This window comes from Helicoverpa zea, chromosome 25 (assembly GCF_022581195.2).
Source record: "Helicoverpa zea isolate HzStark_Cry1AcR chromosome 25, ilHelZeax1.1, whole genome shotgun sequence".
Lineage (NCBI taxonomy): Eukaryota > Metazoa > Arthropoda > Insecta > Lepidoptera > Noctuidae > Helicoverpa > Helicoverpa zea.
Window position 1 is genome coordinate 7,429,971 of NC_061476.1, and position 18,971 is coordinate 7,448,941.

The 18,971-nt window shown below is 36.2% G+C and overlaps 1 protein-coding gene across 6 annotated transcripts in view; it reads left to right on the forward strand.

Moving 5' to 3' along the window:
* Positions 1–18,971, forward strand: part of LOC124642602 (forkhead box protein P1) — a 64,944-nt gene that overhangs the window by 38,762 nt on the left and 7,211 nt on the right. For 4 of the 6 annotated variants that reach the window (XM_047181083.1, XM_047181088.1, XM_047181084.1 and 1 more), the window contains 10 exons: positions 13,192–13,280; positions 13,703–13,811; positions 14,253–14,462; positions 14,791–14,920; positions 15,306–15,422; positions 16,025–16,133; positions 16,545–16,723; positions 17,145–17,231; positions 17,591–17,667; positions 18,117–18,218. In XM_047181083.1, coding sequence (XP_047037039.1) covers positions 13,192–13,280; positions 13,703–13,811; positions 14,253–14,462; positions 14,791–14,920; positions 15,306–15,422; positions 16,025–16,133; positions 16,545–16,723; positions 17,145–17,231; positions 17,591–17,667; positions 18,117–18,218 — 1,209 coding nt within the window. The remainder of the gene's footprint in view (positions 1–13,191; positions 13,281–13,702; positions 13,812–14,252; positions 14,463–14,790; positions 14,921–15,305; positions 15,423–16,024; positions 16,134–16,544; positions 16,724–17,144; positions 17,232–17,590; positions 17,668–18,116; positions 18,219–18,971) is intronic. The other 2 variants (XM_047181085.1, XM_047181087.1) reach the window with 1 other exon arrangement.

Below are 18,971 nucleotides of genomic sequence, written 5' to 3' on the forward strand. Positions count from 1 at the left end.
TGTTAACAGTGCAGCAAAGAACCTATTTCGACCACTTCACTACTGGGCAAATGGCTCAGGCTTTGTTAAGTGACTATCTATGGAGAACATTTGAACCGGTTTTTCTCGGGACCTCTGGGACCGATTTCAAAAATATTTGGATTCCGTCTTAAGAGTGAAGTAAAGAACCTATTCTAACCATTCCCACTACTGGGCAAATGGCTTGGGCTTTATAAAGTAACTGTTCAAGTTTAACATTTGAACCGGTTTTTTCTCGGGACCTCTGGGACCGATTTCCAAAATATTTGGATTTCGTGACAACAGTGAAGTAAAGAACCTATTCTAACCATTCCCACTACTGGGCAAATGGCTTGGGCTTTATAAAGTGACTGTTCAAGTTTAACATTTGAACCGGTTTTTCTCGGGACCTCTGGGACCGATTTCCAAAATATTTGGATTTCGTGTTAACAGTGCAGCAAAGAACCTATTTCGACCACTTTCACTACTGGGCAAATGGCTCAGGCTTTGTTAAGTGACTATCTATGGAGAACATTTGAACCGGTTTTTCTCGGGACCTCTGGGACCGATTTCAAAAATATTTGGATTTCGTGTTCAGAGTGCACTATGGAACCTATTTTAACAATTTCCACTACTGGGCAAATGGCTTGGGCTTTATTAATTGACTGTTCAAGTTTGACATTAGAACCAGTTTTTCTCGGGACTTCTGGGACCGATTTCCAAAATATTTGGATTTCGTGATAACAGTGAAGTAAAGAACCTATTCTAACCATTCCCACTACTGGGCAAATGGCTTGGGCTTTATAAAGTGACTGTTCAAGTTTAACATTTGAACCGGTTTTTTCTCGGGACCTCTGGGACCGATTTCCAAAATATTTGGATTTCGTGTTAACAGTGCAGCAAAGAACCTATTTCGACCACTTTCACTACTGGGCAAATGGCTCAGGCTTTGTTAAGTGACTATCTATGGAGAACATTTGAACCGGTTTTTCTCGGGACCTCTGGGACCGACTTCAAAAATATTTGGATTTCGTGTTCAGAGTGCACTATGGAACCTATTTTAACAATTTCCACTACTGGGCAAATGGCTTGGGCTTTATAAAGTGACTGTTCAAGTTTAACATTTGAACCGGTTTTTCTCGGGACCTCTGGGACCGATTTCAAAAATATTTGGATTCCGTCTTAAGACTGAAGTAAAGAACCTATTCTAACCATTCCCACTACTGGGCAAATGGCTTGGACTTTATAAAGTGACTGATCAAGTTAACATTTGAACCGGTTTTTCTCGGGACCTCTGGGACCGATTTCAAAAATATTTGGATTTCGTGTTAACAGTGCAGTAAAGAACGAATTTCCCACCACTTTCACTACTGGGCAAATGGCTCAGGCTTTGTTAAGTGACTATCTATGGAGACCATTTGAACCGGTTTTTCTCGGGACCTCTGGGACCGATTTCAAAAATATTTGGATTTCGTGTTCAGAGTGCACTATGGGAACCAGCTGAAACTACTCCCACTGCTGGCAAACTTTGAGGCCCACACCCTGGCATTGTCCTTTTGTTGTGACTTTTGATTTTTGTTTATATTTGTTTTAATTTCCTTGCTAAAGCCGTTTATTTATATTGTACATCCGATTTGATAAATACTTAATAAGGTTTTTGAAATTTAACTGAATTATTTATTAAATTAGAGCAAGTTTTATGGTATATTTTTCTCAATAAAATATGCGAATGACGCGCATTGACGTTAAATATTCATGTATGTTATCTACTTAATATTTTTTGATAAGATTACGAGTTTACGATCGCCTGTGTTGCATTATTTGGAGACTAAAATCTTTTTAGATTTGTATAGTTACTGTGGGGTTCCGTAGTTTTGGGTTGTAGTTCAGTAGTCTGTCTATTCGTTTCAGTTCAAGGGTTTAGCTTCCCTTATGAAAGTGACTTTCGAAAACGGCTGATTTTCAGCTTGATTTGAATTTTCTTTCACTCATCAGAGTTTAAATGGGTCAGCCATACGAAAGTTAATTCTCAGGACAATACAAGCAAGTCCATATTGTGTACAGTAGGAACGACCATCATCAGAATCTCAACCTCTCACTCATTCCATGATTCCAACAATCGCTACCAGAACGCCTTTTTTGGATAATTTGGAAATCATCAAAAGCGACCCTTTTACGGATGCTAGGAAATGTAGTTGTCTTAAACCTACCAATGTTCCTTCTGGAGCCCTTTGTGTACCAGGGCCGCGATAAAACAATACCTCAGCTCCAATAGGCAATGAGGGAGGTTACCCCCTGGAACTCAAAATCATCTTGAATCAAGTTAAAGCTCATTTATTGTTTTATTATTATTTTCATTGATATTTGCAACATTTTTGTTACACGTGTGTCTTTTCATGTCACCGGGTTCAACTTTAAAATAGAGAACAGGTCCCATTATTTTGTAATAAACATTAAGTAGACGAGTACCATTAATTTTTATTATTCTTTTTCACACCATTTAGGCGTTCATATCGTTATCTTAGTGTTTTGCTTATATTATCATCATAAAAGATACAGCATCCGTTTGTAACCAATTTTTCAAAAAAATATTCTTTCGAAAATCAGGTTACAAAATTGACAGTCATTTTGTTGAAAAAGTGGGGTCATCCAAAATGTACAAAGTCCAAAATTAACGCAGTTTTTATATATTTTTTCCTTAAAAATATCATAATATATTTCGCTATGGGTCAGCGTTTAATTAATTACTGCAGTTACCAACACCAAAATTTAATACTCTTATTTTGTATTTTTTAACACTAGCTGTTTCCCCACAGTTTCCCCCGGGTCCCGTGAGAACGAGAGATAGCCTATGTTACTCAGAGATAGTCTAGCTTCTCAACAGTGAAAGAACTTTTCAAATTGGTTCATTATTTTCGGGGTCTTAAGGGCACAAATAAAGAAATAAGTAAAAGTGTCCTTTTTAATTTATTAGTATAGATAGATTTGCTAATATTACGATGTCAATGAAATGGTATATTTATATCATTGTGACGGCAGTTTTCCTAATCTTAAATGTCAATAACAAATTCATAATTTTGCAGTAAACGTTGCTATGACGCAAAAAAATAGGAAGTTGAGTACAGTCTAGGTTATAATCGTAAACAGTGACATGTGCGTTTCCTACTTAACTGACGTAGGTAAATAATTTAGAAACGCAATGAATTATGTATCTTTTATATTAAAAACTATATTTTTTTGGTTGGTTTGACAATACTTCCGTTTGTAAGATACTTAGATAGGTCTTGTGGTTTCAGAAGAGAGAACGCTTCGTGATACCTGGTTAAAAAGGTGCGTATTTAACCGATCTTTACTTTTTTTATCTGAAATCATCAAATGACCCCTCCCGCTGTGGGTGCAACGTGAGGAAGTGTTAGACTCTTACTGGCTAAAACCCACTATGTTCCTTCTGAAGCCCTTTATGTATCAGACGCGGTAATTCTTTCGAACAATCCCGCAGCCCCGGCATGCTTTGGCCCTGATGGGCACCACTGGGGCTTGCTGACTCTCACTAACATCGCGTGCCACCGACACGGGTCTGCGGTCTTCTAGGAAAGAAGATAAACCTTAACTTCTTCTAGATTTCAATACATTGAACCGTTTTATCGTCAAACCGTAGGGAATAAATAAACTTTTGCACATAAAATATTAGTAAGGATTTTAAATATCAAGTCACATTACAGCTTTTTTGTTTAATTCAGTTTCACGGTACAAACATGTGTAGTGAATTTATTGGTTAATTAGTTTCGCTACCGAATGAAGAATAGGAAAACTTTTTAAACGCTGACTAATTAATAATTATCAAATCATTAACTAACTGTCAACAATTTGTAGTTAAGTAGTACCTGCTAAACCTACATCTTTTCCCAGGTCATTATTTATTTAAATTAGTCTAGACAGGTAGCGTAAAATTTGCATTATATTGATCTTAAATTTTATCTCGATCGATCAGGAATTGTGAACCTTAATCGACTTACACGTGCCAAAGTCCTACAAAAAAAAATATACATACAAAAAAAATCTGTGTAGTGGGCGTGCCTCAAAATGTAAACTTTAAAAAAGGAATTGGCCATTTTCAAAAAAATATTTCGCTATTTGAATGCTTGGTTCTCGAAATAACGTCGACTATATTTTATTCGGATGTGAGAAGTAGTTCTATCGAAAAATAATCCATAATTCTCAATGCAGCGACGTGCTTAAACTCCATCTCTGGTCGAAGAACCAGGGAGTGGCCCAAAATGAGTTGGACAAATGTAGGAAAAAAGACTGGATAGAATGCGGGGTATCCAATATTCCACAGTATTACCATAAGAGATCCATGCGTTATTTTTCGATTAGAGCTTGAAATTTTATTTTGCGTGAAAACAAGGGCGCCTTTGGTTCACCATGTCTATGATAGATCATGAAAAATATACACACAATTTCACTTATATCTCAAAGGTGTTGATTTTTTGACATTTCTTGAATATGCAAAAGATAGTTAGTATATTAATATATCAATTAAAATGTCTTTAAACACGATTTTTACATTATTTTATGTTGATCTATATCTAATTTATTATCATAATGACAATTTTTATTGTTTTGGTTATTCATGAGATATTTTATGGCACAATTAGTATATCAATTTTCTATTTTATATCTTAATAACTGTAGCGTGGAGATTTACAAGTGTTTTGCTAGTTCACACTCTGTTTTCGGTACATTAAGTATAAAATAGCGTCTGATTAAAGTTCTAGGTACTTTCAGCATTACTTCCAGTACAGTTAATATAAGCTTATGTTATATAAAATTCGGTGTACATCAAAGGCGGCGCGGTCTCTTTATAGCGGGTGGGCGTGTCTCTTTTCAGCGCAGCTCTCCCATTGGTCGGTCGCTCTTTGATGTCGCCGCCGTCACTGTTCAGTGGGGCGGGCGGCCGCTTTTCAGAGGTAAAACTTACAATTTTCAGACAAAGAAGGCTTTTTGTTATTTATTCAATGTTATATTAAAAGAATTTCGTTTAGATTCCTAGATTTAATGAGATAAATATATTTTTTCGAGAATAAAACGTTTTAGTTAGAAATTAGGGTAGTTTCATGTTGAAACATAATGATTTTCAACCGCCTTCTCAAAACGGAGGAGGTTCTATTCGGATGTTTATAAAAGTATATAAATGTATATTTTTATTATTTAATCTTTAAACTGAAACAGGTTCGTAGGAAGGAGAACTGTAGTGGCTAGGTAAAAAAAACAGACTTTCTTTAAACAAAGCAATATTTGCCAAAGAACTGACGTTAATTTGTACTGATACATATCTTGTATATATTATGAACAATAAAATAACCATATGTTTGGATATTTTTAAAAATATTTAATAGAAAACAGAATATTTTTAGCAAATATTAAATATAAACTAGACCAAAAAGTTTAAAAATAGCAACATAACGAGTATATTATTGCAGTTAAATTAATTTATTACAAACGAATTAACATAAAATCTTTAAATTAACTTTAAAAACAATGTTCTGAATGAATACAAAATGTCGCAAGTTTGGAACCTGATCAAAAATTACTACACAATATGTATAAAAAAATTAAGTATCTACGTTCACACATTCAAATGTATAGTTTAGACATTTTAGTTCACTTTTTGGCAGCTAAACTATCGCTTGTGTGTTTTTTGAACCGGTTAAAAATTTCGTCAAAAAATAATATTTCAACGACAATTTTCACTCATGGTGTTTTTTTTTTTTTACAAAAGCCAAGAAGGTTTTAATCATTATACTTACCTACGTGTTTTTCAGATGATATTATTCATGTATAACCTCTTATAACATGAGAGAAAGAATATTAATAAGTGAATTATATACTAATACAAAGTTAAATAATATGACTGATAGTTAGTAAATTAAAGTGTTCGTTAAATTAATAAATTAGGCGTAAAAGTGCTATAAATAATAATAATTGGAAAATTATTGTGAAAGTTTAAGAAAAATTCCGGAGAAATATTTTAAAATGTTGTATGCAGTGCGACAGGTGAGTTAAATGTACTATTTTTTATGGTAGAAATATTTTTTATTTTTGGTCCTTATATTTTGCAACAGATGACGATGTTTTTGTTACGTACTAAACTAGTATGTATTTAAATTCGGAAACTAGTTTAATTTCTTACGTAGACAGATGTTTTTTTTTTGCTGTTTTGGAATGCTATATTTTTTTAGTATTTTTAGTAAAAACGTCGCACTTTCTTGTATATTTGTTTTGCAAATATGTAGTAGTTGGGCGTGGCTTGCCCTTAGTTTTGAAATTAATAGATACTGTGTAGGTATGTGTTTTTTATAGTAGCAGTTTTAGTCATATTTATTGAACATCCCTCCGATTAAGAAGGTCTGCTCTTAGTTAATTTATATAATCTATCTCTATCCGTTGAAATTAATTAGAGAAAGAATTTTGATATCAACTCCATATTTTATTGTATGTGTAGATACAAAAAATCGTGAAAAAATAAATGTCCAATTTCAATCTCTAATCCTAAAACAATGGATAGATCGGTTTTAGAAATTTGTAGTTACACGAAGCGGTGCGTAGCCGTGGCGTAGCGTCTCGTGTTCGTAGCAAATCGATCGCGTAGTCGTGGCGTAGGCATCGTGTAGCCGTGACAATTTTAGTATACAAGTCGTGGTACCTAATGGGTAAAGAACCAACTATTCAAGTATGAGTGTAAGTTCGATTTTAGTTCAGGCAAGTACTAATGCAACTTTTCTAATTTTGTATGTGGTTTCTAACTATATCTTGGCTACCAATGACTGATTAAAGGTGATGGAAAACATCTCGAAGAAACCTAGGCTACAAAGTCTGTAATCTCCAAAGCACATTGAGCAAGCGTGGTGATTAACGCTCAATCCTTCTCCGTGTGAGAGGAGGCCTGTGCCCAGCAGTGGGACGATAAAAATACTGATCCTGATGACACAAATCACATTAAAACTAACTGATGCGATGTCGAAGAAGTTAACGCGAAATATTAAATAACGGCATTTTTTAACTGGTCACATTATGTTCTAATCTTAATTTTAATGTACATATTAATGATGATTTTAATTAGTAGGCTGTTATAATAGTTGTAATTTACATATTAATTAGCAAAAGCGATATTTTGAATGTTGTAAAAACATTGAAACACGATGAAAACAGACTTTCGTTAGAAATATCTGATGTTTTGAGTTCTATTTTCTTGTAAAATGATAAAATATGCAATTTGAATAACCGGGTATTTTGCAACCGTGTAAAAATATCGCAAACGTAGTTTTTTTTTTAGGAAATAACAAAAAAAAAAGATAAAAGCGGGGGCCTGTGGTGTTAAGGTATTGCAAAACTTTCATAAAATTGAGACAGTCTTACGTGAATGTTTAATGCATCGTGTCCTCGTTGTTTTCAGTTTCATTGAGCATAATTTATATTAAATTAAATTTTGGAAGATTTAAACGGTTTTGTTCACATCAGCCAATTGCTGTCTACTGCTGAGCATAGCCCCCCCCTAACGAACGCCAGCCATCCCGGTCTTGGATAGGCCCGTCCATCTACTGCCCATGCCAACATATATCGCATAAGTGTTGGCATGGGCAACTTAACACTAAATAAAGGGAAAACTTAACACTGAATAAAGGGCTTCGAAAAATTGTTCCTCATCGCTGTCACACGGCAGTGGCTGCATTGCCACGTTGGAGTGCAATGCTTAAACCCTTTGATTTTGCTAATTAGCATCCAGTAAGAACAAAAAGGAGGCTATACAGTTGTCTAAAAGTACGATAGTCTGAAGATAGAATAAGCAGTTCATTTGATGTGAAAGTACATCGTACTATCAGATGGTCATCCTCAGGAGTTTAAAATGAAATTAATACTCTTTATCCAGATATACTTTCGTCACAACACACACAAAGAAATGCGCGTACATATGTTTGTTTAAAATGAATGCTACGTTTGACTCAGAGGCAATTGTTTACTTATCAAGTTACTTTGTTTAGTTTTTTTGTGGAAAACACAGGGCGACGACTTGAATGCGAGACGGTCGGAAACAATAACATGCAGGCCGAACGTTGATAAACTGCAAATATAACCTAACAACGCCTAGAAGAAATTACGTGAACACAGGATGTTTAAATTTTTTGCTGTATTTATGTTCTGGTTGGTTTGTTTTTATGCCTATGTGATGCAGAGGAATGAGTCATGTTGAGAGGAAAGTTTTTAACATGAGGATGGACGGATATAGTGGAAGACGACGACCAAAGAAACGATGGATGGATTGTGTGAAAGTCGATATGATTAGACAGAAGTCACTTGCGAGATGACGGCAGATAGAAGAGTATGGAAGGAGTAAACATGGTTGCGCACCCCAAATAAAATTGGGAAACGGGCCGGACGATGATGATGGTTGGTTTTGTTTTTTTCTCGAGACGTGGTAGAAAAGGCTATGTAATTTTCAGTTGAAGAATTGTTAGAAGGGCACGTTATAATTCAGTGGCAGTCGTTATTACAATTCCAGGTCGGAGGCCATCCGGAGCTAAGAATATCCGACACTAGGGCTTGCTAGATTAAACCTACAGCTCATTCGATAAGAATTTGTAAAGATATAGTATTTAATTGAAACCAGTTTTAGAGCAAACTAAGGTGGCATGCCCGATATGTAAGGCTCAAGTTCATATGTAAGACAGTTTTCCTAAAACAAATGTATATTTTGCATTTTTACGTACAAGCAAAGTAAACAGTTGTTTTAATAAAAACGGACGATTATACTATGTGAACTTGAGCCTGAAATAGGCTAAGGCACCCGATGAAGAGACTACAACTTCCAAAACATGATTTAAATCGATGCAGCCATTTCTAAGGGGATAAAAAAAAAACTAGATTCCCTATAAGATTAGAAATTACCTACCCATTACATAAACCTTCGTCAATTTACAATACCACTTAGTGTGAGGTGTTATATGAACATTTCTTCATTATCACATGCACACACACACACACACAACATTATAGGCACAACAAGATACCGAGTGTATTGTCAATATTGAAAATAACTATCACTAAACCTATTCTCAGAGTGTAAAACGTGAAATGATATCACAATTGTTTTAAATGCCGGAGAAATGCGTGAGTTATCTTTACAGGTATTTTTCTGCCTACTTTAATTAATGTTCACAGACTTTCAGTCCTTCAGGCTTTCGTCATTAGCCTTTTTATTGTTCTAACGTAGAATTCAGGCTTCTTCTCATAAAGAGAATAACGCTTGCTCAAGGCGGATTGTCTATTTTAGACTTGAAAGTGCAGGTGTCTTCAAGATGCACTGGGTTTTATGGTTATAGACACGAAATTTTATGAGTACTTATGTTTGTTACTTCTTCAAGCTATAATCGCTAAATGATAATGACTAGGCAGTTATGTAATCATATATGTATAACAGAATAATATAAAGGCTTCTTCTTATCCACGGACGGTATGTAATTCTCTCAGTAGGTAAACAGGTGAAACCAAATCTATCCTAATATTATAAAGAGGAAAACTTTGTTTGTTTGCTTGGTTGTAATGGATTAACTCAAAAACTACTGGACCGATTTTAAATATTCTTTCACCATTAGAAAGCTATATTATCTGCGAGTAACATAGGCTATATTTTTATCCCGGTGCGGGCAGTAGCTCCCACGGGACGCGGGTGAAACCGCGGGAAAACGGCTTAATATATAAATCTCAAATGAAATACAGTAATTTTCACTACCAATAAAGACATTTCCAATTTTTAAGCACATTTCGAAAACAATAAAAACAACATTTACTCATCAAATCTAAAAGGCTACATTTAATTACATAACTTCCTATAATACTATAAAATTCCTCGAACTTCTGTTTGTCTGTTTGTGTTAAAACACGTAGATAAGAAACACAACAGTAAGAACGTGATATATTTCATTATTACATAGCATATTTTGTTGTAACATCTCGATAAAATTATGTTTTTGTTTATCGCACGTATTTCATAATTATATCAACATGTTTATCTGTCATCTGATGTGAAATTATAAGCTGAAAGTCACCTTTTGCTAGTTAGAACTTATGTTTTATAATAACTAGCTGGTTTATGCAGTTTTATTCATGTTCCGAGGGAATTATACTAAGGATAGAAATATAGTCACAATTAACGTGGTTTTCTATTGGTAAAAGAATTTCCAAAATCGGTTGTTTAGACCCTAGCAAGGTTACATGTACACTTGTACTTTTTAATAATATTCGTATAAAAACTACACACACATTACATACATACTTGATTCCGTCCCGTGGTAAATATTCCACGGGCCCGAATAAATATTAATCTATGTATAGCTTTTCTCGACAAAATGAGCTATGTAACACTACAACACTTTTTTAATCGGAGCAGTGCCTTTTGAGATTATCGCGCTTAAGCAAACAAACAAAACAACAGCAGCATTTTACTGATGTATATAAATCAGCCTTTGTAAAATTAACCCACTACTGGGTAGCTATAGGAATACCTACACACTTTTCTCACACAGAGAAGGTACTTATGCTCGAAATATATGCAGATGCGTAAATTCTCCAATACGTCAACATAGCAATTGGCTACTCAAAATAAACAAGTGATTGAAATTAAAATTAAAAATAGGTTATCTATAAGTTAATTAAACTCATATTATCTACCAGAAGCTTATTGTCGCTAAGTAACACCTGCATTTCGAAAATATGTGTACCTACATTGTTTCATCTGACCTATTATTGTTAAATAATTTTGAAAGAACTTTTTTCTGTCATTGTTTGGCTATTAAAATAATGACTTGTAGACATCAAAGATTCTGCTTCGCTTATTCCCAACAGTCCCCATAGTCCAACCGCATGTAAATGTTTTACATACCTCAGTTACTCGAGCAAACTGATTCCTTCAGAAAGATTGACTGTCCGATTTTGACTTCTACCCTCAAAAATGAGCTTTCTGAAACACGTTATGTCAAAACGGTCACTCATAATGGCCGCAGCGTTGCTTAACCTAATTCATTCATTTGTTTAAAGGAGAGGTACTGGATCTGTTCACAGGTAGAAAGCGTTGCCAACTAAGTTCAAAGAATCGTTTAAAAGTTAAGAGTGCCTATGAACCTAATATTGCCCAGATTTGACTCAACCGTTGGCAATTCTTCAATTAGCAATTCGTTTGGCCAATTTTCGGAAAACTGGATTTGTAGCTTAAAGAAAAATGTTAGCTGGCTTTGGGCTATTTCTTTCTATAAATACGATATCTATGCATACACCTATAAACATATACATGTTGAGCATTGTGTGATTAGTATGTGGCTCATTTTGGTACTAATTACACGATTTCATGTAACATGGAATGACACTAGATGGACGGACGATCTTGCCAAGGTTGCTTGGAAGCAGTGGCAGCGACCAAAGTGGATCGAGCAAAGCGGCAAACTTTGGGGAGGCCTTTTTTGTTCAGCAGTGGATGTCTTTCGGTTTTGACAATAATGTGACATGGACAGATTCAATACCTCTTGCAGCTCCAGTTTAATCTTGCTCTTCAAAAATAACTAGTATCAAGTTATGAGTATGAGCCTAGTATTTAGGTACTTTTTATATTTAGAGACCACTTCCTGAGTTCATTGTTCGTGAGCTAATACAATAGCAAAATTAGCCACCCATCCTAGACCGTGTTCTTTCCTATGTGGAGGATGTTTATGAAAAAATTGTATCTTAGTTTACAATATGTGAGGTTTCATGTTTATAATATGGTTAGTTATTTATGATAACAAATCTTACCACGGGCAGTGGTGACCTCATATTGTAAATATGTTTGTTCGCCGATAGGTAACAGGCTTACAATAACATTTTGTGCGACGACCACTAGTTTGGTGAAAACTGTCTCTAGTGTATTATGCTATTGTTCTTCTATTTTGTCATTGTCGTCTATGGTATCATGTATATCAGCTGCAGTATGTAGTTAGAGACGGTTTTACTTGTAGTTTTTTGTTTAATCGCTTTTATAATGATCGGAAGTTATGGGGCTACAGGATTTGTATTAGGTAAGATTTAATATTATTGATTTATTTACGTACACATACCAACATGGGACAATCTGGAGATGAAAGTCTGAAATCAGGAGTCGAACGACTATTTTTCATTTTAGTTCAGTATGATTTTTTTTGAAGTCATCAGATAACCCCTCCCGCTGTGTGTGCAGCGCGAGGGAGAGTCAGACTGTTACTGACTAAAACCCACCATGTTCCTTCTGAAGCCCTTCATGTATCAGGGCTCTATCAGACGGCCTTGGCCCTGGTGGGCCCTTGGTGCTATGATTTAGTTATGAAACGATTAAGTATACATATTGTCACCAAAAGATGATGTTCTGATGATCGTTTCTCTGTCTAAAAGATGTAAATATTATTAGTTGCATCCAGGTGATTTTGATGCCACAAATTTTCAAGTTATTTTACCAAGTTCTTGTATGTATATTAGTGCATATTTGCTGCTGATCTTCTATAGTTATTATTGTTGTAAGAACACGTGCATTGCATGACATCAACATGTTACATTGTGTACGCATACTTTAAGCTTTGTGAACTTAGACATGTCCGTTTATGTTTTTTATTCGTGTTCGATTCATATTTTATGTATCATCATGTCGTGTGTCATTCTTGTTGATTTTTCGTATTTCGTTTTTCGTTATAACCTTGTTGGCATTTTTGTTGTTGTTGCATCATATAAATTTTGTGCTGTTATTTCTTTATCAATTAATTTATTGTCAACTAGTGTCAGCCCATTTCACGCGCTTAAAACCCCACACTGCAGAATTTTATTCGGCTGATAGTTTGATTGGGTTCATAATTTTCAGTATAGAGATGAATGGATTGCATTCACAATTACCTTCAAAATAAAATGTCAGCTAACTATCGGCCGATATTTTGTCTGTTGTATTCGAAGGCTTAGATAACTATTTTCTTTTTAAAACACTATCATATTTGCTTTGCTGATCATCCATCCCAAATCCGATCTATCCTATTTCTTTAGTATTATTTTATTTAACAAGCCTTAGAAGTTTTTCTTTGACAATTTTTGCTTCATCCCCATTGATAATAAGTAACAGATGTAATATATTTATGGTGTTGTCCCCAGGGTCCGGAGTCGGCACTGAATTCAAACCCGGGTGGCGCCGCGAAGCCGCCGCTCATTAACTCATTCGAGCTGGACCGGTGTTTGGACCGGTAAGTTATCATCTGCCTAGCCTTTTCCCAATTTTGGAGTCGGTTTCCAGTCTTACGAATGCAGCTGAGCATCAATGTTTAACATGGAGCAACTGCTTGTCTGATGACCGCAAATAAATTATCTGTATGACAAAATATGCCTTGGTGAAACTGGCTGTCAGAAGTTTTGGGTACCTACTGTACTGGGTATTCCTGCGGAAGTAATGTCATCATAGCCAAGTGACCCAAAGCCTAACCTGTTTTATGAGGCACCGAGGAACTCTTCATGACAATTGTTAGATTACAATGACGAACGACCGTGCTCCTAACGAAATCTTTGAACGTCTACCTGAGCAGCTGTTACTTAGCCTCAAATTCTTCACTTGTTTCGCGCAGGAATGGAAAATAAAAGACAGTATGTTGTAAATTCCCTCTGTTTCCAGGGAGGAGTCCGGCAGGTGGGGCGGCGAGGCGGCGCGGCGACGCCGGCGCAGCTCGCCCCCGCGCCGCGCCTCGCCCCCCCGCGATCATGAGCCTCTCGCACTTGCACGGGTCAGTCACTACTTACAGTATAATTCTTCTGTTTCATTACTGTTTTTGATATCCTTCCGTCAAAGGTTTTTGTAGTACAAGAAGATTAGTCTTTCCAATAAAACGAACGGTTTGTACACAAATAAAATTGCAAACGGGCTTCATGTCAAATATTCAAATTCTTTATACACCTTCGACCTATATGGAGTTTCTTGCCCGTTCTTCTCCAAAGGAAGCTACTTTTGGAATGGGCAACTAGAATCAACCTTATTTATAATTTTTGACGTTCATAAGTGCTTGTAAAGGCCTAAATGAAATAAATGATTTGATTGATTTGATTTAACCGTTCTTAAGACAAGCCAATCTATTTAGTTTCTTATCGGTTCATCTCTATAAGACCCTGGAACATTGTAGCCTTGTTTGAGTTCAAAATATTGGTCATCATCAACACCATTATCACAGGCCTCAGCACCAACATCCCCGCAAGGGTCAGCGCACTCGAGCCCGGCGCCCGTGTCACCGGCAGGGAGCGCGGGCGCAGCCGGCGGGGCCCGCTCGCCACTGCCCATGGTGGCTCCAGACCTGCTGGCTATGCAGCTGCTAGACCAGCATAAACAGCTCCAAGCGTTGATGAAGCAGCGCTTGTTCCATCAGCATCATATGCAGAAACAGGTAATACATAAGTTAAGTAAATGAGATTGAATAAGAGTGGATGTAGATAGAGAAATAAACGTTTTAAAGAATGGATGGATAGTGTTAAAGACGACATTGCTGAAAAGGATGTTAAATAAAGAAGATATGTTGCGCTGAATTAAAGTTACGAATTTGATCGATTTCAGTCATAGTTAGACACAGACTGTGATTTATGCCTCCGGCCTCCACCACTGCCTCCATAATCCTTAAAAATTCGTAAAGAATGATTTGAAGACTTGGGCAGCAATTCTTCGTGAAAAATCTTCTCAAAGAGGCATTTCTTATTATAGTTTAACAATTGTCACAGGTACCAGAAGAATTGAAATATGGGTTCTCGGAGGCTGCTAAGCGTCAGCTGGAGCAGTCGCGGCTGCAAGAACAGATCAATCTCAACATCTTGTCACAATCTCATCTGCCGCCGCCAGACACTTCACCAGGTCAGTAGCATTAACACTTTACTATATATTATTACCAGAAGAATCTTTGGGTTCTTTTTATTGTATAGTCTCTGTTTTATTCATATTTATATTGAAGTCTGTCTTTGTTTTGTCTTTAACATTTTCTATATTAGCATCAAAGCTATCCATAATAAATTTCATTTCACGAATACGTCTACTCTTCATGGCCTTTCAAAATAAAAAATCAATTAAAATCAAAAATCATTTATTCAAACACTTTTTGAACGTCAGGAATTTACATAAGACAGCCCCCAAAACGCCCACCCTTCACCACTTCCTATATGTTTTTGCTGGGAAGAAGAAGTGGCGCAACAAACTCCCCAGCAAAAAAATTCCAAGACCCTCAAAGTGCTGTTCTCTCCAGGTTCCCTGCAGCAACAGCTGGGAGCCCAGCAACAGCAACTGGTTCAACAGTTGCAGGCGGTGCAACGTCAGTACCTGATGCATGGACCGTTGTCCGTGCCACCGAATGCTCCACCAGGTATGTTGAAAACGTCCTTACAATCTTCAACTGTTTTGTTATTGGTAAAACTATCAGATATCAGAACGTTCGTGGTGGCTTAGTGGGTAAAGAACTAACCTCCCAAGTATGAGACTATGGGTTCGATTCCAGGTCAGGTAAGTATCAATGCAACTTTTCTAAGTTTGTATGTATTTCTAAGTATATCTTAGACACCGATGGCTGATAAAAATGTGACGGAAAACATCTTGAGGAAACCTGGGTTATAAAGTCTGAAATCACCAACCCGCATTGAGGAAGCGTGGTGATTAATGTTCAATCATTCTCCGTGTGAGAGGAGGCTTGTGCCCAGCAGTGGGATGATAAAAAGGCTGTAACTGTATCAGATAACGTTTGTTTCCGAAGCTTCATGTCGGTTTATATATTATCTCTTCATAACTAAAAATTTTAAGATTGAACTGTATATGTTTAGTAGCAAAAAAACGATAAGCCATGAGTTTGCATTTTTGCGAGAGCTATCTATGACAAGATAAAATATACCAATAATGACATTACATAGTTTATATAGCTTTACATAATCATGTAAATTATTGGTGTGAATGTAATATGATTTGTTCCACAAGGTTTGATGCTATGGGGCAGTGAAATGGAGGAGCATCCTCTGTTTGGGCGCGGCGTCTGCAAGTGGCCCGGCTGTGATGCCCTCGCTGAAGATTATCAGGCATTCCTAAAGTAAGTAAACAAATCAAATAATATTGCTTGTATTGATTATCCCTTACCTGATCTTTGTAACCTAGTTACCTGGGTAAGATGACACCCTTTTGTAGTGGACTCTTTGTTTCTAACTAAATACCATCTACCAAGCCTGATTGACGTGAGAAGAAACACAGAAGAAACTTAATTGGATGTTTCTGTAATAGTTGGAACTGACTTGCAACGTACATCTGAATTTGTTCATATACTTCCCTAGGCACTTGGACGCAACTCAGTTACCTCACTAACATCATACTCCTTCGTAGCGCAGGTTGCCTATAATAACAAACAGAAAGCCCGAAACGAACTGGATGAAAAATACTACGGCTCCTGGGAGCGTTCAAACCTGGCTTCCAACCACCATCTGTAATTGGTCTTACACTTCCCTAGGCACCTGGAAGCAGCTCACACACTAGACGACAGATCAGCGGCACAGGCGCGGGTGCAGATGCAGGTAGTGGCTCAGTTGGAGCTGCAGCTACGACGCGAGCGTGATCGCCTCGCTGCCATGATGCGTCACCTGCATGCTGCACGGGACACTACGCATCATACTCCTAAGCATCCGCATGGTATGTATCTACAGCTAGTGTAATAGATTTAGTTTCAGCTATATCTGCTATGTTTTGATGAGCCAAATCGGAAGGCTTGCGACTCTCAGGAGGGATCAGGTGAAGGATTTAGACTTTTACGTGTTCCTTACGGAAAGGAGAGGTCTTAACTGTTAAGAAAACTGTCAGCTATATCATGACAATTTCCACAACCAGCAACCTCTAAGATGCTATTTAAGTTGTCATCTTCATTGCTGAAGCAGTGTTTATCTTAAGAGGCTTCTTCTCTATACTGTTATACATTGTTTGATACTTTTGTACCATTATCAAGAAAAAGTTTTATTTGCAGTTTAGTTGTTACTGCATGACATTATTTTTACTTACGAAACACAAATTATCATAGATCGAAGTTGTTTTTTGCAACGGTTTCTAAATGGAATAGATTTTTCAGGCGGTGCATCTGAAGGAGCATCTCCGGGGCCGGTACGGCGCCGTGTCTCCGATAAGTCTGGAGTCGCCATCGCTGGAGGTAACTATCTTTCACAATCAACACTGACATTTTATAAAACCACTACAAAGGTCACAATATTCAAGCAATAATTTGATTCTACCAATCGCGATCCAGAAAATATTTTTTTAATATAAAAGCAGTTTGTAATTAATAGACTTTAGAGTATATTTTATGACAATAATTTCTGTCCCAAAGGTCTTCCGTATATGCTCGAAAGAGCTGGATTAGATGTACAACAAGGTAATGTTTTAGAGAATAAAGAAAAAAACGTTGAGTTCCGTACTATCAATTTTCTTATGTAGCTTAGTGGGTATAGTATATCTATTTATGTTAGGAGTACATTATTTATTCATATGTAAATTATGTATGTATTTCAGAGATCCAACGTAACCGCGAGTTTTACAAATCGGCTGACGTGCGACCGCCGTTCACATATGCATCGCTAATCCGACAGGTTTGTACTTTCAAAAGCTTTCGACTAAGTCAATATCAGTTTATGCTAAACTAATAAAACATTAATGTTATTATAATAAGGAACTATTTAAAAACTGTTACTAATACGCTATCTTTTTTAAGTAAAACTTACATTAGGTTAACATTTTTAAAGTAAACTATGAACAAAAATTGGGTGTTCCACAGGGGTATATATTAGGACCAAACCTTTAAACTAATCTTTAGATAGGATATTTGGTGCCCTCGTGTTACCCATGCTATGAAAAATCATTAATTATAAGCAAAACATAACTTAAATAAATGCCGTGCAATCAATGGTTAATAATATATGCAAGAAAGCTACATTTGCAATTTAGTATTTATAAAAGTTTTCTGTGTGTGCCTCATATTTGAGCACCTATTGAACTATTCCATAGGAAAGGTATTAAGTACACACCTATTACATTCCAGGCTATAATAGAATCTCCAGACAAACAGCTGACTCTGAACGAGATCTACAACTGGTTCCAGAGCACATTCTGCTACTTCAGACGTAACGCAGCCACTTGGAAGGTATGTTCTGACCTTTAAATATTTCTACCACATACCAGAAAAAATATTGGCAATCAAAATCAAGATAATGAAGTACAAAAAAGTAATAGTACAGAAAATATTGTTATTAAACATTTTGAAGTAAAAAGAAAATTAGCAAATAAATGTGTAGATTTTAGATATACAACTAATATTTTCTTTTTGAACGATATATTGTTTGAAACGCAAAGAGACAAGGTAAATGTAGTTTATTATTATGTTTATTCGTATTTAAATATTTTTGATGGCAATTTTCAACTGGATCAGAAATTATTAAGTCCCTAAGTTGTATCAGAGAAGTTTCTTCATCATTTATTTAATTCCTCTTGAAGATTGACCATCAACAATCTATGATAAGCCTTTAGATGTATTCTATCATATTACTAAGATATTTCAGTTACTGTAACATATATAAATGTGTGTGTACAACGACGATGCGCTATGGCACTCATTCCGACTTAAAGTCGGCTTTTGTTAAGCTAAGTTTACACTAAGACAAATCGTGAAGATAACATTTGCATTCGGAACAGTGGTCAAATTGACAGCCTTACAAAGCGAGGCTAACATAGACATTGTTTTCGTCAAGATGACTATAGAATTCGCAACAGTGGTTATACTGACAGCCCTCATAATTAAGGTAGAAGACAGAGTCTTGTCTTCATCTAAACTTAGCTGAACACAGAAGATTCTTCTGACGTATCAAGTATACTTGACATCTCTTCTGGCAAATACTTG